This window comes from Nothobranchius furzeri, chromosome 8 (genome assembly GCF_043380555.1).
Source record: "Nothobranchius furzeri strain GRZ-AD chromosome 8, NfurGRZ-RIMD1, whole genome shotgun sequence".
Taxonomy (NCBI): Eukaryota; Metazoa; Chordata; class Actinopteri; order Cyprinodontiformes; family Nothobranchiidae; genus Nothobranchius; species Nothobranchius furzeri.
The window spans coordinates 40,150,783-40,174,206 of record NC_091748.1 but is presented as its reverse complement, the minus strand read 5'-3'; the positions used below and the strand labels follow the sequence as shown (position 1 = coordinate 40,174,206).

Genomic DNA, 23,424 nt, shown 5'->3' with positions numbered 1-23,424 from the left:
ATCATAATCAGAGTTTAAATGACTCTTTATCCTGCTGACATGCTTATTTAAAGCTTTTTCAAAAAGTAAGAAAAGAATATTTGTTTTGAGCCCGTCTTTTGTCCTTTTACTCACGTTGAACATAACAGTAAATAAAAACACAGTTTATTAATTTTAACTGCATTCAGGTAGTTTTGTACATTAAACAAACATGGACTGAATATTTATTTGTAGTTTTATGGGAAATAGATCTTGTCCTGATATTGTTTTTGCAGCTGGGAGTGGCCACTGGCTTTGTGTAGTTGTGTTGAGGTGGGATCTTAATGACCTCCTAATTAAAGCAGGACCTCCTCTCAGTGGGTTGATCATGTAGTAGGGGTCAGAGGTCATTTACAGGGCTGCTGGTGGCCACAGCTCCAGCCCCATGCTAATTGCCCCTCCAATATAAACAACAATAGTGGAGCCAAAATTAGTTGTGTAATTTTTTTCAAGTTCAGATGGTAAATTCACAATAACTCGGGGCACAAAAAGACACGTTGAGATTGTAAAAATGCATCTAAAGTGCATCACAAAAACGGTATTATAATAATAATCATAATAATAGATATAACTAAAATAATTTTTTTCTTGAACTCTAACCGAGTTACAAAAATGTTTAATTTTGAGTGTAATAATCTAGTTTGTCTTATTCTAATGGCTGAATAACAAATCCTCTGCAAGTGAAAATTATAATAAGTTCTGTGAACGTGAAGGAATCACAGGAAAGCTATTAAACAGTCATTGTTCAATTACAGCCATGTTTTATTGTTGATGTGGTTGAAGGTGGACCCAGCTTTCTTGTTGCTTGAAAAAAAATAATATCAAAACTAAAAAAGGGAATTTGGAGTCTGAAATACTGGAGAAATTTGGTCAGATGTCTTTATCGGCATGTAAAATAAAAAGAGCAAATGTTTTTCTGTGGTTGGAGTTTTCTGAAACAAGGAAGCTACGTCCACTTGGAGCCTCCATCCACAGGCAAGGGGAGACGCGATGAGGAGGGGGACGGAGGGGGAGAAGGGGGAGGAAGGTGGGGGTCTGGCCTGGGTTTAATGTAGCTGATTGTGCTCCCATAAAAAAAGGAACAGTTTCTTCTGTGTTAATTTTCAATTTTGTTGCTGTCTGTGTGTCCGGCCTTTGTGTCTTTCTCTCCGGCCCTCCCTAAAAGCCACCACCACCCCTCTCTTTTACAAATTCTTTTCACTCCTCCTCTTGTAAGACCTTCTAGATTATGTTGCTAAGGAGATTTTTTGTGCCTTTTTTCACTGTTTCCCATTGATTTGGTGTTAATGCGTTTTGAATGCCCTTGGTGTGTGTCGAGCGTTGGGGAGGAAGGTGGGGTGCTGAGTCTTGCTGAGTGTAGGAATTTGAATCTGAAGCGGTGAGGTGGGGGTCCGTGGGTTAGGGCCCAAAGAGAAGCACTCAAGTGAGAACTGAAGTGGTTTGCAGAGCCGAGTAACCTCTCAGTCAGTCTCTCTGCCCCTCGTCGCCGCCGCTCACTCTTTTCAGGGTCGCTCCTTTACAGGCTGCCCACAGGTGCACTGTCAATCTCCCCTTTTCATGTTCAAACCAAACCCATGAACAAAACAAACATGTTATTTATCTCACTGTGAAAATGGAAGGAAATGTTTCCAGCAGCTTGTGGATCAAACAAGGTACAGCGCCGGTTAGTTCATGATACAAATTGTGTTTTGAGTTAGCGGTTTGGTCCAGTTTTGGGTGCGTGTAACACTGCTTTTCTGCACAAGTCATTCAAGTGACGTGCATGTGCTTGATCAGGGACTCTTTTGCAATGTTGCAGGCAGTTTGAATTATATACACAATTTCTTTGTCAGTTGGTGTTTACACCCTACTCTTCACAGTGTCATTATTTCCTACAGTGACCTGCAATAAAATCTTCCTTTTATCAGGACTATATCATGCTAAATATATACTTTTTGGAGCTTTGACCCTGTTTTATTGTTATTTTCTCATGAAAAACACTCAAAAAGCAGTTTTTGGCACCATGTCTGCATATTCCAGTCTTAGCTGCATCTTCTTTTCAGCTTTGCTAAACCATTGCAAACAGTATAGGGCATGTTTGCGTTATCAAGCCCTGTCCAGGTCATATTGAATCCAGATCCCTCCTCCCACAGACTGTGAAAACTAGCACCCCCTCTCTCCATGTAGCTAGACTGGTTTCATCTCCACAGTTGTCAATAAGTGATTTTTTCTTATTTAGTCTGCACTTTATATAATGCACTCGGCAACTGCTATGTGGGACATGTCAGCCAGTGCAAACATACCAGTGCTCCTGGCAGCCAGCTCCCCACCTTTGCTGAGTTCTGTTATGAAATGAGTAATTCACATGGGCAGAAGCAGGATTTCATCACATCCAAGCGTCTCATTTCCAGGTAGAAATGGAGGACAAAAATGACAGAAAAAATTACATTTCAATAGTGCCAACACTAATGTTTTACATTGTGCTGATGTTGCCCTGGAAGGTGTAAAATAGCAGGACACATGCCCTTTAACCTGAGACCTCAAGTCCACTTATGAGGCTTCTTCCACTTTAACTTTATATTCTCTTCAACTCAGAGCTTTTTCTATTTTGACACACTTGATATTGACTTTAAATTTAAAATATTTTTCTATTTACTTTATTTTTTAGGCACTTTGTCGATGTCTTTAATTTACGTTCATTTTATCCAAACAGTGTTATGTTCCCGTTTATAAGAGTTTACTGATCTGTAACAGCTAGAATTGTTTTATTTGATTACATTTGTTTTATCACACCAAATACAAAATTGGGTCTCAGGTGTGAATCATTTTGAATGCTTAAACTGTTGAAGCTGTGGAGTTTCACAGTCAACAGCTGAAGGACTAAACAGAAAATGCAAAAAAAGAGAAAAACAAGAAGATTTCTTGGATGCAGCCGTGAAAATTCAAGTTCAATATTTCTCTCAGATTTTTATCTAGCAAAGCTCATTTTAAAAGAAAATTGTTAGATTAAGATGTTAGTTGTTTATCTTATTCAACAGCTTTAGCCAAAGTTGTGTAATATCTATGTAATCACTCTATGTAAATGAGTTGTTACTGTTTTGCTTGAGCAATTCAATGGTGACAACTGACTGATTGTTTTGCTTATTTTCTTCTCATTTTGGCCACGGTCTCTTAATTCTGTCTCAATAGGAAGCCCAAGTCACGCCCATCAACTTCTGGACCCCGGGTCCGCAGAAGAACGAAAAAAGGAATGCGAGTCAATGGGGCTCAACGTGCTATTGTCTAACTGCGCGTGTTTTGTGCCATGGATTTCACATATGGTGTCTGTGAATTTTAGATACGCATTTAGATACCAAGAATGCATTTATTTTTGAATGGGAGGAAACATTATTTTAAGTTTGTGTGAAAATAAGTCCAGGACCAAAGTGACGTCATCAAACCAGAAATGGAGAAAACGGAGGGAAAATGGCTGTAAGATTGGCAAACTTCAAATACTTCCTTCAGGAGGAAAGAACTACAATAAATACGGCCATTTGGCAAAAACCAGCTAAGCTGGGGACGATTCTGGGGTGACATCATATATGCAACGTGCCGATGTCTAATTTGTAGTCATGCTAATTACAAACGTTTACAAGCTGATAAATCTCAAAGTATGTGACCGACATGGTCGAAACACCCATCATTACTTTTCATTTAGATTTCAGTACACCATAAATGTGATCCAGGGCCTAAGGCAACGCGGATTAGAAAATAACTCCTTTAGCCCTGTTGACTTGCAGTAATTTTTTCTTTCTTCCGGGGACCCATGAGCTGACCAGAAAGGGAGGAGACTTGGGGTCCCTATTTGTTTTTGATTTATTAATCAACTCATGTTGCCACATATTTCACAGTGAACCTATAGGAGTGTGTCAGATGTGATCCAGATGTGCCTCAGGGACCCGCTGAGAGCAAGTCCCTGAAATTCAGATTTTTTTTTGCAAACATCTTTTATAATTAGTCTCCAGCATTTGCAGCACAGTGAAAAATCTACAGCCTATCTCAACAACACTCATCTGCTGCCATCGTTGCATTTTAGTGACACACTTTCATTCACTAAATTCAACTCCCTGCACTTGTTGCTCCTTTTCTTTTAGTTTCACTTTTCATGTTTTTGTTTATCTTCCTGCTTCAGCCTTTTTGCATCTGGGCCTAACACCGATCTGATGAAATTTGAGACTACTACAGGTGGTGACCTCTCAGTCAATTATACATATTCTGTTCCAGGGCCAAGATTGACCTATGACCTGTGACCCTATAAGTCAAGCAACCATCATTAGACTACTTATAGCACATAAATATTTCCAGCTGCTCAGGATATTACCAGGCATAAATTGGTGAGACATTCAAATGTCTTTCTTATCTGTCACACATAACATAGTTTAAAAGAAAAAGAAAAGAAAACTAACTCACCTGCAATATTTTAGGTGAACTGTTTGTTAAGCGGTGATGCCAGTTTTGAGGGAACAGAAGGAATTCCAGACCACTTCCATGCCAATTATGGTCTGCCTGGTTTGTTTAGTTGGCCTTCAGTTTGATAGGATAATGACACACTGAGCTGCAACAAGTGATAAAGATGAACAATAAAACATTTCACTCTTCATGTAAAGCTACACTAGCAATTATCTCCATGCTTCGTGTTTTCTGGAAAGGATTTTCTCAGGGAAATAATAGGTTTACAGCAGTCTCAGGGAAAAGGCTATGATGGTAGGTCAGGAAGGGCACGGTTTCTTCTCACTTCTCACGTTTCAGTTGAGCTTCTTGCCATGACCAAAAACCTTTCGTTTGCATTGTTCTTAGAGCAAACAAATTCAGCATAAAATGTAAAAAAAAAAAAAAACATTTTTAACACTTTTTCTTTGGAATAATGGAATATTTTACTGTTGGAAAGCCTGTTTATTATTCATTAAATGGGGCCACAGCCAATGCATTTGTGGGTTGTGCATTAACATTGCCCATGACAGACTTGCCAAGTCTGCACACTATTCTGTTATTGACTCTTGTTTGGTGTTGTGTGGATATGGATGATTGAATTAAACATGACATCCTTATAATGGAGGTTGGATTGTGAGGTCAGAAGGTGGAGAAGAAGCAGAGAGTCGTGCTGATTGCTGCACAGGGCCACCACTTTTGGTGGAGGCAGTGTGATCTTTATAGGCAATCTCAATGTAGATGAAACTCACCCGTACATGCGGGGTGGGATGTTCTACTGAGCTTCACCCCACTGATCAGCAGAGATACTGTTGTAACAGAGGCACAGTCACATCCACTCTGATGCACGAGGCCAAGCTGGAGACCAGCACAAGGGGAATGGTGCCGGGCTGGTGTGGTTCGTTCACATGCTATTGAGTCCCTTGTTTGTAAAATAGACAAAACGTTCACTAAATGAATCAATTGAGTCAGTAGCAGAACGAGTCACTAGGCAGAGGACATTTGATAACGTTTCATTGATGTAATCTATATTCTCAACTCTGCTGCTCAACCCACAAATGTGTTTTCCTCACACGTGTGGAAGCATCCGATGGGAAAATTAAGCCTTCCAAAGGTAGGAAATTTATCAGCAAGAAGCATTTTCACAACAATTAACTAAAACACAAATATCCTTTCTATTCAATAGTGAGTTTACTCATGACCTCAATTTTGTTGTAATTTTGTTTGAATAACAGGAAATTACTATTCTATTCTATTCTATTCTATTCTAATGTAAAGTCAGCTTTTAGGAAAGTCAAGTTCAATAAATCATTCAAAATTACCTAGAAGCTTGTAAACATTGTGACTGATAACAGGTAGAATTTTTTTATTCTTTGATTGCTCCATTATCTACCATGTAGCACACACTATTAACAAACATCTATTTTCTAAACTGTAAATTCTATTGAGTATTCTCTTCCTATAGGTGGCACAGGCTCGGTGAAATTGGTTAATCAAACATTGTTCTAATAAAGATTTAACAAAAATGTAAAGATGTTAGACAAAATTTTATTAATTCTAAGGAATTGATTAGATTAGATAACATTTATGACGCCATGGTCACTCAGCCACTTTAACTCTACAGTCAGTACTTCATGCAGAATACACCTGATGTATGTATCTGCTTATGTGTGCTTACATGTTCATGCCTGTATTTAAGTATACCTACCACTTTGACTGTAATTAGTAATTGGAGTAGAACAGCTGATACTTTGTACAGATTATACTTCCACATTGGTTCACAAGGCCTATCCATAATGCTTTGTGTGTATTTGTCTACATAGGAAATACTGTTGTGTATGTCTTGTTGATCCCTGAGTGTTGAACAACTACCGACCGATCTCTAATCTCTCTCTGATTGGAAAAATCATTGAAAAAGTGGTAATGATCCAAATAAACAACTATTTAGAGCCAAATAACATTATGGACGGTCTTCAGCCAGGCTTTAGACAGCACCACAGTACATAGACTTTACTGATCAAGGTATTAAACGACATTCGTTTCAACACTGATTCAGGTAAAGCATCTGTCCTGATGATGCTATACCTCAGTGCAGCTTTCGATACTGTGGACCATGACACCCTTCTGGACAGACTCACAAACCGGTTGGGACTATCAGGCACAGTGCTTGGCTGGTTCCAATCCTATCTCAAAGACAGGGGCTATGTTGTCTCTATTAGGAGTTACCTTTCAAAGCAGATCACCATGACATATGGGGTCCCCCAAGGCTCAATTCTTGGACCACTACTCTTTAATCTCTATATGCACCCCCTGGGTCAGGTCATACTTAATAACAACATAGCCTGTCATAGCTATGCTGATTCAATTCAATTCAAGTTTATTTATAAAGCGCCAAATCACAACAAGAGTTGTCTGAAGGCACTTCACATAATAAACATTCCAATCCAGGTCAGTTCATTAAGCCAATCAGAAAAAAATGTTTCCTATATAAGGAACCCAGCAAATTCAATTCAATTCAATTCAATTCAACTTTATTTATACAGCACCAAATCACGACAGGAGTCGTCTCAAATTGCATCAAGTCACTGACTAAGTGTCAGTGATTTTACAGCAATCCTCATGCTAAGCAAGAATTTAGCGACAGTGGAGAGGAAAACTCCCTTTTAACAGGAATAAATCTCCAGAAGATCCTGGCTCAGTATAAGCAGCCATCCTCCACGACTCACTGGGGATCGAGAAGACAGAGCAGACACACACACACACACACACACACACACACACACACACACACACACACACACACACACACACACACACACACACACACACACACACACACAGCAAGCAATGTGTCTATGGTTATATTGTGATTTCTTGGTAAATGTTCTATTTGGCCAGAGATAAACTTTTATTGTATTTATCCTAGTGGATCTATAGTTAAACGGATAAACTAGTAGTAGCACATCCAACGTCAAGGAAAGCAAAAAGTTATTATCAGGAGAGGGAGATTGTTTAAGTGGTTAGCAGCAGTGTGCTAGTCGATGGCCCCCTCCATGAGGCCACCACAGTGTGAAAAGTGGTCAGTGTGTCCTCCAGCAGTCTAAGCCTACAGCAGCATAACTACAGAGATAACTCTGGATAACCTAGCCTTTTTAGATGGAGGCATGTTGGAGTCAGGGCAAGGGAGAGCCGTTTTTACCGACTACACACTCCACCTCCCTCTACTCCCCCACTTGTCCAGATCTAGGCTAACATCAGATTTTAACCATAAGCCCTATCAAATAAAAATGTTTTAAGCCCATTCTTAAAAGTAGACAAAGTGTCTGCCTCACGAACTAAGGCTGGGAGCTGGTTCCACAGGAGAGGAGCCTGATAACTAAAAGATCTGCCTCCCATCCTAATTTTAGATTTTCTGGGAACCACCAGTAGACCTGCAGTCTGAGAGCGAAGTGCTCGGTTAGGAACGTATGGAACAATCAGATCACTGATGTATGATGGAGCTTGATTATTAAGAGCTTTATATGTGAGAAGAAGGATCTTAAAATCTATTCTGAATTTAACAGGTAGCCAATGTAGGGAAGCTAAGACAGGAGAGATATGATCTCTCTTTTTAATTCTCATCAGAACTCTAGCTGCAGCATTTTGGACAAGCTGAAGACTTTTAACTAGATTCTGTGGACTTCCTGAGAGTAATGAATTACAGTAATCCAGTCTTGATGTAATAAATGCATGAACTAGTTTTTCAGCATCACTCTTGGAAAGTATGCTTCTAATCTTAGCAATATTCCGAAGGTGGAAAAAGGAAATCCTACAGACCTGTTTAACCTGGGATTTGAATGACATGTCCTGGTCAAAGATAACACCAAGGTTCCTTACTTTGTTCTCGGAGATTAATGTAATGCCATTCAGGTCAGGCGATTGACTAAGCAATTTCCTTTTCTGGATTTCTGGTCCAAATATGAGAACTTCCGTCTTGTCTTGATTTAAAAGCAAGAAGTTAAGAGTCATCCAATTTTTTATGTCCTCAAGACAAGCCTGTAATGTACCCAACCGATTAGGTTCATCAGGGTTAATGGATAAATATAGCTGAGTATCGTCAGCATAACAGTGGAAGTTTATCCCATGCTGTCTAATGATTTTACCAATTGGGAGCATATATATAGTAAAAAGAAAATGTCCAAGCACTGAACCCTGTGGTACTCCGCAAGTAACCCTGGAGTATGAAAAAGATTTGTCATGTACATTTACAAAATGAAATCTGTCAGACAGGTAGGATTTAAACCAGCCTAGCGCTGTTCCTTTGATCCCTACAACATGTTCAAGTCTTTCTAAAAGAACATTGTGATCAACTGTGTCAAAGGCAGCACTGAGATCTAACAAGACTAGAACAGACACAAGATTCTTATCTGAGGCCATGAGAATATTATTTGTAACTCTCACTAATGCAGTTTCAGTGCTGTGATACTCTCTAAAACCAGACTGAAATTCCTCAAACAGATCATTAGTGTTTAAATGCTCACATACTTGGATGGCCACTATTTTTTCCAGGACTTTGGATAAAAATGGAAGGTTAGATATTGGTCTATAATTCAGTGGGTCATCTGGATCCAGAGAAGGCTTCTTAAGTGAAGGTTTGATTACAGCAACTTTAAAATCTTGTGGTACATACCCATTTACTAAGGATAGATTGATTACATTTAGAATGGGGGCAGTAACCAAAGGAAATGCATCTTTAAATAATTTGGTTGGGTTTGGATCCAAAATGCAAGTTGAAGGTTTAGATGAAGCTAATATTTTTGATAACTCTGAAAGCTAAACTGGATCAAAACAGTTCAAGCACAGATGAGGTTCTACAGTCACCTCTGATGCTGCCTCACTTACTGGGGAAGAAGAAATCGCATTAGGGAGGATGCTAAAGATTTTGTTTCTAATAGAATTAATTTTACTTGTAAAAAATCCCATGAAGTCATTGCTGCTGAGGGCTAAGGGAATAGATGGCTCAGAGCTACGATTCTGTGTAAGTTTAGCAACTGTACTGAATAGAAATTTAGGATTATTCTTATTTTCCTCAATTAGTGTTGAGAAATAAGCAGTTCTAGTTTGTCGAAGCTTATTTTTATAAAGCACAAGACTATTTTTCCAGGATAGGTAGGCCTCCTCATGGTGCGTAGAGCGCCATGTTCTCTCCAATTTCCTAGAGTTTTGTTTTAAGGCTCGTAAATGAGAATTAAACCAGGGAGCCAACTTCCTGTCCCTAATTACCTTCTTTTTTAAAGGGGCAACATCATCTAATGCCACACGTAAAGAGGAATTAACATGATGAACTAAGGCATCAATTCGTGAGGGGCTAGAAATGAAAATATTGCCCTCTGCTACGTTCCTCTGAGATGCTGAGGACAGTAACGATGGAACAGTTGATTTAAAAGATGCAACTGCGTTGTCAGATAGAGACCGACTATAATGAAATTTACTTTCATGTCTCGAGAACTCAGTTATAAAAAACTCAAAGGTTATCAGAAAGTGGTCCGAGAGGACTGGATTATGTGGAAAGATCGTTATTTCCTCACACTCAATGCCATAAGCCAGCACAATGTCCAATGTATGATGGCAGGAGTGGGTGGAGCTATGTATTATTTGGGTAAAACCAATTGAGTCTAAGATATTACTAAAGGCTACATTGAGGCTATCATTTTCAATGTCCACATGAATATTAAAATCCCCCACTACAATGACCTTATCAGTATTTAGCACCAAATCAGATAAAAAATCAGAGATCTGATCCAAAAACTCAGAGTAAGGGCCTGGTGGACGATATAAAACTACAAACAAGAGTGGTTTTACAGTTTTGCAATCTGGATTAGGAAAACTAAGAATAAGATGTTCAAATTAACTGTAACTATTAATCGGTAAGGGACTGATTAATAAGTCCGAATGAAAAATGGTTGCTAATCCTCCTCCTCACCCTGTACTTCGAGCAATATGATGATTTAAATAATTTGAAGGAGTCGACTCGTTTAAGCTAACATAGTCCTCTTGCTGCAGCCAGGATTCTGTGAGAGAGAGCAAAGAGGTCTGATTATCACAAATCAAGTCATTAACTAACAAAGTCTTAGAAAAAATGGATCTATTGTTCAACAACCCACATTTAATTTTTCTAGTTTTCTGCTCAGTTGAATTAGTTCTAATATTTATGAGATTTCCATGATTTGCTTTATTAAGCCTGATATTTAATCTGTGTGGTTTTGGCCGTGGGCAGGACACGGTCTCTATGGGGTAGTGGGTGGGTAACAGTACAGAAGCTGCAGAGGGGTGGGTTAAACTACGACTCTGCTTCCTGGTCTGGACCCTGGGTGATGACACCCAGATCTACCTAGCCCTATCACCTAGTGACTATCGGCCACTGGACTCAATCTGTCAGTGCTGAGAGCAAGTAAACGACTGGATGCAGTCAAACTTCCTTCAGCTAAACAAAGACAAGACTGAAGTTGTCTTTGGCAACAAGAAGGATAGAATGGATGTTATTGCTCAGCTGGACTCCAGGGGAATAAAGACAATGACCCAGATTGGAAATCTTGGTGTTATTAATGACTCCGACCTGAGCTTCTCTGGACATATTAAGGCCATAACTAAATCAACGTTTACCACCTTCAACAAATATCAAGAGTCAGAGGTCTCATGTCCAGACCAGACTCAGAGAAGCTTATTCAGGCTTTTATTTCTAGTCGGCTGGACTACTGCAATGGTCTCCTAACTGGTCTTCCCAAAAAAGCTGTGAAGCAACTGCAGCTTGTTCAGAATGCTGCTGCTAGAGTCTTAACAGAACCAAGAGAACGGAGTACATCACTTCTGTTCTTAGATCCCTACACTGGTTACCAGTAAACTACAGAATAGATTTCAAAGTGCTTTACTTGTTTATAAATCACTCGATGGCATGGGGCCAAAATACATGTCCGATCTCATTCATGTTTGTACACCCAACAGGGCTCTGAGATCCCTTGGAAACAAGCAGCTGGTAGAACCTCGGGTCAGAACAAAACACGGAGCAGATGCATTTGGTTACTATGCTGCTCATGTATGGAATCAGCTTCCCCATGACCTCAGATCTGCCCCAACCCTATGTTGTTTAAAACAAAACAATAAACCTCATAAACTTTTAAATGAAATGTTATGTTGCGTCATCTCCAATGTAATCTGCATTGTAAATTTGTCTTCTCCCTTATCTCCAAACTGTAATTCTGTCTATGTGTATTTTAATTTGTGTTTTTATGTGTTTTCATATCATGTCCTGATAATTGTAAAGCACACTGAATTGCCTCTGTGTTTGAAATGTGCTCAATAAATAAAGCTGCCTTGCCTTGCCATGTTTTATTTAATTAATTAATTCATTAATTAATTTGTTTATTCATTTATTTGCATTCTTGGTCACTTTTATACTCTTTTGCTATCTGTCCTGTGCTGTGATGACAGACAAATTTCCCCACTGTTGGATCAGGCAAGTCTCATATCCTACAGGTGCTGGCCAGTAAATTAGAATATCATCAAAAGGTTGAAAATATTTCAGTAATTCCATTCAAAACGTGAAACTTGTACATTATATTCATGCAATGCACACAGACCAATGTATTTCCAATGTTCATTACATTTAAATTTGATATTCATAAGTGACAACTAATGAAAACTCCAAATTTGGTATCTCAAAAAATTAGAATATTCTGAAAAGGCTGAATATAGAAGACACCTGCTGCCACTCTAATCAGCTGATTTACTCAAAACACCTGCAAAGGCCTTTAAAAGGTCCCTCAGTCTTGTTTTGAAGGCACCACAATCATGGGGAAGACTTCTGACTTAACAGCTGTCCAAAAGACAATCATTGACACCTTGCACAAGGAGGGCAAGACACAAAAGGTGATTGCTAAAGAAGCTGGCTGTTCGCAGAGCTCTGTGTCCAAGCACATTAACAGACAGGCGAAGGGACGGAAAAAATGTGGTAGAAAAAAGTGTACAAGCTCTAGGGATAACCGCACCCTGCAGAGAATTGTGACGACAAACCCATTCAAAAATGTGGGGGAGATCCACAAAGAGTGGACTGCAGCTGGAGTCAGCGCTTCAAGAACCACCACGAGGAGACTCATGAAAGACATGGGATTCAGGTGTCGCATTCCGTGTGTCAAGCCACTCTTGAACATGAAACAGCGCAAGAAGCGTCTCGCCTGGGCCAAGGACAAAAAGGACTGGACTGATGCTGAGTGGTCCAAAGTTATGTTTTCTGATGAAAGCAAGTTCTGCATTTCCTTTGGAAATCAAGGACCCAGAGTCTGGAGGAAGAGCGGAGAAGCACAGAATCCACGTTGCATGAGGTCCAGTGTAAAGTTTCCACCGTCAGTGATGGTGTGGGGTGCCATGTCATCTGCCGGTGTTGGCCCACTCTGTTTCCTGAGGTCCAGGGTCAATGCAGCCGTCTACCAGGAAGTTTTAGAGCACTTCATGCTTCCTGCTGCTGACCAACTTTATGGGGATGCAGACTTCACCTTTCAACAGGACTTGGCACCTGCACACAGTGCCAAAACCACCAGCACCTGGTTCAAGGACCATGGTATCCCTGTCCTTGGTTGGCCAGCAAACTCGCCTGACCTTAACCCCATAGAAAATCTATGGGGTATTGTGAAGCGGAGGATGCAATACGCTAGACCCAACAATGCAGAGGAGCTGAAGACGACTATCAGAGCAACCTGGGCTCTCATAACACCTGAGCAGTGCCACAGACTGATCGAGTCCATGCCACGCCGCATTACTGCAGTTATTGAGGCAAAAGGAGCCCCGACTAAGTATTGAGTGCTATACATGCACATTCTTTTCATGTTCATTCTTTTCAGTTGGCCAACATTAGAGAAACAAACATTTTTTCATTGGCCTTTAGAATATTCTAATTTTCTGAGATACCAGATTTGATGTTTTCATTAGTTGTCACCTATAAATATCAAAATTAAACGTAATAAACATCGGAAATACATTGGTCTGTGTGCATTGCATGAATATAATGTACAAGTTTCACGTTTTGAATGGAATTACTGAAATATTTTCAACCTTTTGATGATATTCTAATTTACTGGCCAGCACCTGTATAAGAAGGGATGGCAGCTTTGAGGGAAGCTTTAGAAGAATAGAAAAAGAATAAAAACTAAGAATCACAGTAAAAAAAACTGAATCAAAAACAAACAACAGAAGTCAAAATAGTCTAAAATGATCCAAGTATCAGGTGCAGTAATAAGTAATAGTGGTGGGCCCTGATGGCGGTATTCTTGATTTACTAGCATCTCTATTGGCTTATATTGTTGGTGTAACGTAACTTGTTACCAGCTGAATTAACCATGCAGTTATTATCCAATAGGAGGCTCCTATTTGCTTAGTTAAATCCAGGTGGCGACTTTTTCTTGGCCTGACATTGTTATTGGTAAAGAGATCTGTTTTCACTGCCTTCATGTTCATATCACATACATATGCACACACACACACACACACACACACACACACACACACACACACACACACACACACACACACACACACACACACACACACACACACACACACACACACACACACACACACACACAGGGCAGCTGCAGTAGGGTGCCATCACCGGTCATGTCTTCATACTTTTGATCCTTTTGACTGAGAGCTTTGCTGCCGTAGAAGAAGAAAAAAAACCTGCAAAACTGAGCTAATGTGTGTCTTTGTCCTCCATGGGAGGGGAGAGCCTTTCTTCTCCCCAAGTACAAATCGTAAGACTTTGGCTGCATTCTCCCCAAACAGAGGGAGGCAATGGCGGAGAGAAAGATCCCAATCAGACATTGATCTGAACCAAACTAATCCCCCATTGATGCCAATGTGACCTTAAAAAATCGGCTTAGAGTAGCTCCGTTAAAGTGGACACAGTTCTCTATTTAAGCAGCCCCACAGCAGGCCACCCTAATTTTGCCACCCACAGACATTAGTGGAAGAGAATTAAGGCACATACATTCATAACACTTTTCATTACAGCAAGGGTGGGGCTGTGGGGGGCATATCTGCTTCCCCCACACGGAGAAAACTTCTGGATAAGCCTTCAGGTCTGAGGAGAGGAGATGAAATCTTCCGTTTTTATCTTCTGTTGTGTTAAAGATGGAAGAGAATCCTATTTTCATCCACCCAACATTAAACATGCTACAGAAAACACACCACTAAATGAAATCTCAGGCCTTAAATCTTCACATTTTGTGATCGATATGATTACGTGATGAATTCTAACTTTCTGAGAATTAAATTCTGTTCTTTAGAACCAGTTTTTATACGGTAGTTGTGAACAGCAGCCAGAGGAATTTCATTTAGGAGAATCAGAGAGAAGATAAAGCCAACAGTTTGTCAGGAAATTGTATTACTTCAGTTATTCCAGCACCCAAAGTAGTTGTCATCTAAAAGGTCCTTTAGCATGGTTTAGATGTTTGTCCCTTTCAGGACAGCTGATTTAAATGAGTGAATGATTAACATGATTATGCAGAACTTGATGTGCTGAACCAACTCATAGAGTTTGGAGAGTTTAGAGAAACAAAAGTACTAAAATACATGGGCAGTGATCAGCAGTGGACCCCACACATCTAAAACAACTTGTGCCATGAACCCTCTCAGGCTCAAAGTAAGTGTTGATAAAAGGACGAACAACTAAGTCCTTCAGAGGAACTTCTGAGTTAAAAAATGCTCATGAAACACGTGTGTGGAGTAACCAGGTAGGCAGGTTTTAACGTTGCAAATCTGCAACGCCCGCCTCCAGAGGGTTAAAAATAAATGTGTATCTCTCAGATGAGTTTCATCCTTCCCAGAATCCTCCAACATACGTAGTTTTGCTTAGATGTGGCGAGGCACTAGTGGGGGTAAATCTGTGAAAACTGAAACACTGGTGAGAACACATGGCTCAGTTTTCTTCAGATGGATCCTGATAAGTGTATTTTAGAGACGCTCCCATCCCATTGGTCAAATCGCATTTGTATGAATACAAATGCGACCATTTGTCAGCTCCGTCAGCCTCTGTTCTCTTCTGTTTCAGCTTCCTCACCATCAAAAACAAGATTCACTTAAACGTTTTGACAATTTGTATTTCTTAAAAGCTTTTGCTGTTTTATTCAATTCTAAGTCTATTGGACCTTTTTGCTTCCATCATTTACGACTTCAATGTGCACAAAAATTTAAAGAGTTGGTCTGAAATTGCCATTTTTCTATTTAATCCAAGAAAAAGCAAAAACTCTCTGTCTTCCTTCACAGCAAAGAAAGCTTCCATTTATTAATAGAAATGTCACATATCACGTTCTGTGTGTGTAATATTCTTGTTTTTATGGGGTAAATCAGTAAAAATATATGAGTTTCTTTATGTATAAAATAGAAGTCAAAGGTCGAGCCAAACCTGACTGTTTTTATTTGTCTCGTGGTCTCTGGTACTCCTCAAACAGGACTCTAGAGGCTTAGTCTCTTGCTATCCTGCTGCAGCATGTGATGATGACCCGAGTGACCTCAGGCGTTGAGGATCTGTTTTATCACTGGAGTCATTCTGTCAGACAACGTCTAAACATAAAATAAAACTACAGCTCGAACTGAAATATGCTCCTTGGTTGCAGCTAACGTCTTTACTTGTGCCTCTGATTAAAGAACACAACGGTTATTCGCAGCTCCTCCATGCCCGCCCGTCTGTCTGTGTGTGAGTGTGTGAGTGTGTGTAGAAGGTTTGATGTTGAATGGATATGAGAGAGAGAGGGACTTGAAAGGACTGGGTTTACATGTATAGCCCTGCAAGAGTGAGACCAACAAACAATAAAGAGGCTGAAGAAACAATGACAGTTCCATCTGTGTTGTGGCCAACTGGCTTCTTAATATGAGCTCGTCTGACGGCAGAGGAGAATTTCGATCCTTTTTAAAAAGCCTCTTGGCTTGTTTTGTTTTTTCCAGACGTTGTGTAGATGGGGGGATCGACCACAGTAAAAACAACCATATCCTGTGATTTATGAGAACACCAGAAACCTCCACTGCCACTTCCAGGGAGCAGCGGCTAAGCCAACAGCTGGTAAGAAGCATTTGGGTTTCCTGGCGGCGTGCCAAGACCCAAAGAGAGGGTCCCATCAGAAAGATCCTCCTATTGTGCAGCGTGCACCGCAGAGACTCCGCCGACACATCTCACACTCAGAAATTACAGACATGCTCCGAGCACAAAGGACCTTCTAGATATCAGTGGGAACTTCATCTATGTGTAATTACAAAGGGAGAACGCTGCAGATGTTCATAAATAATCAACCGGAAGAGCGTCTTTTTTTATTCTTGGAGATGAAAGATCAGGACCTTGTTGCCAGGCGAAAATGTGACCTGCTTGTTTTCTTTGAGTCTCTGACAGTCGGGCTAAACTCCGACTCTGCCCTGTGAGGTGTCTGTTTACTGTTTAGTCTGCACCCTCTCTGACAACACAGGCCTGGCGAGTGTCCTGTCTGCTGCTCAGCCTGTCTGTAGGCAGGGAGGCCTGAGTGCATGCTCCAGCACCACCATAAATCTCTCACTGGAGGTTTTGTAAATGTCTCCCTGGAACATCAAAAGACTAGAATCTAATTAGGACTCTACCCACCTTCCACAGCGATCTGCACACAAACGTGTTTTTGTTCTTTCCCCTCAAATAAAGCAAGATTACAAATTTTAGGTTCACCTTTTAACGTTTATGTTAACCAGATCTGGTATTTAACTGTTTGTAATCTTTTACTCTTAAATCTAATGAGTACATTTTTTATTTCCATTTTGTATCATCTGATGTCAAGTTATTTTTAAAAAGGTGACATTTTGCATAAATAAAACAACACGTTCAAGCAAAATAAAGTTGTTCTTTTTTTGTTGTTAATATCTGACACAACTTTACCATTCCCACATTTGTTCTGGATCCAATCCCCTTCATCCCCAGTTTCAGGGTTCTGTGTGAGAGCGGGGAGTTCAGAGGAGACACAAACTCTCCGAGTAAATGAGGCTGCTTTCAGAAAGCGCGGTGATCTTAACTCCTCCACGAAGGCAGATGCAGTCAGGAGTATTCTCAAGATGCTCTCAACGTGTCTCTCAGACGAGACAAAAGTGTGAGAGCACCAATTACGGCGAGTAATCCCTCTTAAGATCACCAAAAATACCAACATCAGCGAGTTTTGTTTGAAACCGTCGTTCACCGATGGAGGTGAAGAGGTGAAACTTCTGCTTTTGAAATTCTGTCATTTGGTAGGTTTTATCTTGAGTGTGGAGCTTCTTCTGGACCGGACAAACACTGCCCTCTACCTCGAACACATGGAAACACAACATGCCTCCTCCACTTCCACACACACACACACACACACACACACACACACACACACACACACACACACACACGCACGCACAAACACACACACACACACACACACACACACACACACACACACACACACACGCACGCACGCACACACGCACGCACGCACGCACGCACGCACACACACACACACACACACACACACGCACGCACGCATGCACGCACAAACACACACACACACACACACACACACGCACGCACGAACGCACGCACGCACACACACACACACACACACACACACGCACACACACACGCACGCATGCACGCACAAACACACACACACACACACACACACACACACGCACGCACAAACACGCACGCACGCACAAACACACACACACACACGCACGCACGCACGCACGCACACACACACACGCGCACACACACACACACACACACACACACACACACACCTCTATGGGGCCTTGCATGATGATTTATTTAGTTATAACATGTTTGCATGGCATCCATACAGACTTGAACCACAGAACTTTTCTTTAAAGGTGTGTATTCAGTGATTTGTTGAATAGTTTCTTAGAGAGAGCCTCATTCACCAGCCCAGTGACAATGTGATGTCTGTTTCACCCCGTGGGGGTGCAGTACTGGCTCCATTGACTCACTGAGTCTGTCTAAGAAAACAGTCTTTGTAAAGCTGTCAGCCTGATCTCCATGTCAGCAGATGTCTTCCTACCTGCACCTTTTACTCCTGATGTTTGGAAAAGAAAAGAAGGTCTATTCAGGAAAAATGCTTTGAAAAGCAAACACTGAAATGTTAACAAAGCAAACAGCAAAGTGTTATTAAATTATTATAAAACAAAAGTCAAAGATAATGATGCTAATAAATGTGAACTTTGTGAACTTTGCAGAAGCTTGCTAAAGTTAAAGTGTTGATTATAATACAGATGCATCTGTATCTTACCATTAGCATCTATAATAAGTATTGCTTTCCCATTACTTCACATTTTAAAGAAATAAACTTGGGATATTTTAAATTAATCATCACCACACGAGAAACAGAACGATCACATTCATGAAGGATTGAAGCAAGAAAATGTTTCAGTTTTCATTTGGTCACATGACTGGTTTTTAATCTGGTGAACGTCTGGTCCTTCCATCACTCGTGTCCAGTTTGTCACAAGACCACTTTATGAGAAAATAAGTGCAGCAAACAATGTAAATATGTGAAAACAACTGTAAAATATTTTTTTATAACTAATATCAAAACCAGCTCTAGACCAAATGAAACGGATGACTAACGCCTCATAGCCTCACACTTAAAGAGTATCTGTGCAAACAAACCCTGAATTATAGATGCAGAGACCTTGAGCTCTATCAGAAGGATCTGGAAACTGTCCATGTGTTCTTTTGTATAAAATAAATGATAGTTTTATGGTTGTGGTACAGTTTGATCAAAAGTCTAATTCCTCTCCTCTGCATTTATTCCAGTTGTCGGAATAGGTAGAAATAAAAATGTGCGCTCTTTAAAGTGTGTTGCGTACTGCATGTTAGTGAAGGTTAGAGTTACGCTCATCTTCTGAGAGGTTTTCTTCTCTGAGTGTGTGAGCGTTGGTTTGTAGTAAACCACCAGCTGGATTTTAATCAAACTCTTTGAAAGTAAAAAAGATAAAATCTGCTTCCTGATAAAAAGTGACACACACGTGGTAAGATCTCTAATGATTATAAAAAATATTGTTTAGGATTTATTTTTGATGGAAAACATGAACATTCAGTCCTTCCCTCTATTGGTGACTGTCCTGACTGCACACACGTTTCATCCCCCTCCCAAACTGGTTTCCATGGTAACAGTGTGACTTGACCTGTTATGGTGACCAGCAACAAATGAAAATCGTAGCAGTAATGTGTGTGTGTGTGTGTGTGTGGGGGGGGGGGGGGGTGTTATTTCTTGCAGAAAGATTAAAGGCATCAGTTTCACTCATGAACTCGTCTTCAGGCGGTAATCATTTCTTCTCAGCTTTTGGGACTTGAGAGAGTTTGGATGTTTTGTTTTGTTTTTTTTTACCAATAAAAGGAGATTAGATTATGAAACCCAGCTGGAAGCATTTACACCTCGTTGTTTATTTGATGAGTAAACAGTTACTGGATCTGTAGTTGTAGGGGCCTTCTTCACAGGTGGAGTTCCTGTGTATGAAAGCGCTCAGCACACCAGCTCTGTAGCGAGCTGGTTCCCTGTGGGGGGTCACCTCAGTAACCCGAGCCCACCTCTCGCCCGTGTGAAGGAGGTGGGCGGAGATAGGGGTCTGTAGGGAAACATGCTGGGTATTCGACACGGTAAATCAAAGAGCTAACTGGATTTCCAGACTTTGAATGACTTTTTTTTCCTAGTTTGTTCACTCTTTCTAAAATTCACACATCCTTTTTAATTGCATTCACCAGCCGACTGACTCTTTATGCATTTCCTGACACTGAAAATATATTTACATTTAATACGATGTCAAAAAGTCGCTGCCTTGGTTCTCCTTATGAAGATGTCTTGCATTAACTCTTGTCTGCTGGGATGATCTCCTGTAAACAACTGTTTCTCTGCATCAGCTGCCCGGGATGTGCATCAAAAGAACAAGATACAAAAGCATCTCTGGACAGCATATTTTAGAATGTGTTGTTCTGCTGGCCACAGTGTTTTCCGAAGTGTGTTACTGTTCTCGTCCGCAGGATCCATAGTTTGCATTCCAAACATGCAGTGTTTTATAGCTGCTGGTGTCGGCGGGGGGAAAAGCAAAATCCAGACTCTGTCTGCTGAACTCATTAAGCTGTTGACGGACAGCCTCTGAAATGTTTTACTGTTACAGGCCCGGTGCCCAGGAACTCCGGCCCTCCCCCACGTAGACCCCCACTGTTTGTACACACATGCACACTCATAATGCATACACTACAGTGCAACTGCATGGAAACGCGATGTGCCTCCAAGGAAGCATTTGTTGGCTCCTTATCAACTTTTAACTCTGAATAATGTGACAAAAACACATCTCAGGTGGAAACTTAACACTTAAGATACACATTTGGCTCATTAGGACTGCAAAAACACTCTTATGCTGTCAGCACCTCAAAAAATAAATAAATAAAAATGCTGTATGAGCTTCAGCACCTCTGCTTTGACCAGATAAGACATTTAACCAGTGTAGCCAAGTGGAGGATTGATTCCCACGGGCAGCCACCATGGGAGAGCCGGGGTGAGGAGACAGGGGTCATCCTGCTGACCACAGAAAATTAACGGCATGCCCATCTTCCAACTGACCTGCAAGAAAATCCGTCATCCTGGCGACGGTGTCGAACACTTCCACGGAGGTGTTTGCTAACTTCTAATCCTTCAGCCACAGGGGGCTGGAAAACACACCTATAGGCTGTGGGTTTTTAAGCTAATGTTAACATGACTCATTCATGTCGACAACAAGCAAAAGCAGCCAGAAAACAGCAAAAAGCTGCTCGTTTTCAGTGGCACCACATCTGTGAAATCTTAAGTCCGATCCACGGTGATGCAAACCTCCACGGAAGTGTTTTCCATTAAAGGAGCAGAGTTTAAAATGCCAAAGTGTTTAAACATGATTTAGTGTTTGAGGTCAGCGCAAGGAGGGCTGCTGATTCACAGCAGTGAGATCAGTCATTAATGCTATACTAAACGAGGACGTATTTAGAAATCAGAGGAGAAACTAAATAACCAAGTTTTTCTTTGCTGCTAAAACTAAAAAAATAAGAAAAGCGTTCTGATTCTGGAGCTTTCAGTTGGGACGTTGTGTCGGGGACTCGCGCTCGTGATGCTAAACAGACTCCAGATGTTGATAGAGAGCAGGGCAAGAACGCAAGCAGGAGATGCTCCTCCCCAGCGGGGCGTTGTGGTGGTCACAGCGTGACCACTGAAAATGAATTATGACCAGTAAGATGTGATGATTCCATATGAATATTTAATATCAATCTGATTGATCTTTGAATGTCTAATCAGAAGATTATAGCTACTTTTACTTGTTCAGGGACCATAAACACACTTCGCATTAATGCAGACAGAGTCAGGTATATAGTTAAAAAGGAACTGTATTCTTTTCCAAACTAACGATTATCCATGACAATGTCTGAGTAATGAGATGTGATGGAGTGGATACGCGGTGATGGACTGTGATGTGTAGGTGGTGTGATGTAAGCTAGATGTTTATCAGAATCTTTGTATCTGAAAGAAATTGTGAAATCTGGGTGTAAAAGATTTGTTGTCTGCCATAAACTAGAGAGTTGATTATTAATAAAGCAGCGTCAGACACGATCTGCTGTCTCTACAAACCCTGGCGGAGACCCCAGCAGATCCAGACCATCAGAAGTTGGGTGGACCTCACGGCACCGGGATTTCATAGATTAAACTCCGATACGACTGTCCAGTCTTGCACAGCGTGCAAACAGGTTTTAACTGTATGCCAAAAGAGATGCCCCAAGGATGCTTGTTCCGAACTGGCCGGTTTGGAAATCCGCTAGAAACGGAATCACTCGGGAAGTCATTCTTGTTTTGTTAAATTACTTTCTTATGATTTCTGGCCTTTCTGGCAAATCAGAATGTGCCACGTCTGGAAGGCTTTAGCAAAACATTCCTCAGAAAGCCACGCCTTCCTTCAGATACAATATTTTGGCGTGTATGAAAGGTTATGCTGTGTCAAATCGATGGTGAAAAGTGACGCTTTTGATTCATTACAGGATCTAACCGCTGGGTCACATCTGTCTCATCCCTTCAACATTACATCTTCTCCCTCCCTTCACCACGATGTATGTCAGAAATCTCCCCGACAGCTTTCCTCACATCCATCCGTATCACCATATCAGCTAAATGTACTTTTTCTAATTCTGTCTGATCTGCCTCTTTATTCTGTTTCATCTCTTTCTCAGGAAATGCCAGCTACAGGGTGCTCTCCGTTTGCTTACAGTGAGGCCTCTGTCTGTGGAGTACAGAGGGATTTATTTACTAGAAACATAAATGCAAATGAATGCAGGATTAAGTTTATTCTTGCTCAGAGATGTGGCTGCTCTTGCTGACAGCCCTCTGCAGCAAACCAGGAGGAGACTGCAGTTCCTATCAGATGTGTGCGCTGGTTTCACTACTAAGTAAACATCAAAGCTCTGAACTTTGTGTGAAACACACAGAAAACGATCTTTTGGACGAATTTTGCTTTTTGCTCAGATGAAAAAATTCTACCAGTTGTTTCTTTGCAGTAGAAGGATTTATCTGCAGTGTCAGACTCTCTGAAATCTGTGTTACACTGCCATCTATAGAAACAAACAGCTATTTTCACACAGCCTCAAACTGCCTCCATCATCTTCGCTCCTGTTCAGATTTTGTCTGCAGTTTCAACCACTTTCATCTGGACTCATTTAAAAAACTCCTATGTTTTATTTTTAAGATGATAAACTAAGCTGAATTTAGCTAAAATGTAAGTGTTTTTGTTAAGTTGAGAGAATATGTTAAAATATATTTTGAGGTTTGGTTTGAATTTTGTCATTTTCAAGGTAAATTGAGCTCATGACGACTGGCACATTTGACAGATATGAAAAAGATAAACAGAGAAATTAGTTGTTTC

General features: G+C 40.7%; 1 protein-coding gene across 1 annotated transcript; it reads right to left on the bottom strand.

Moving 5' to 3' along the window:
* Nucleotides 1-5,023: 5,023 nt before the first annotated feature.
* Nucleotides 5,024-11,077, bottom strand: LOC139071404 (uncharacterized). The gene is made up of 5 exons (XM_070553862.1): nucleotides 11,023-11,077; nucleotides 10,856-10,927; nucleotides 7,731-8,630; nucleotides 5,217-5,273; nucleotides 5,024-5,160 (listed from the first exon to the last, which is right to left on the bottom strand). The coding sequence occupies exons 1-5, from the start codon at nucleotides 11,075-11,077 to the stop codon at nucleotides 5,024-5,026; spliced, it is 1,221 nt and encodes a 406-aa protein (XP_070409963.1).
* Nucleotides 11,078-23,424: the final 12,347 nt, after the last annotated feature.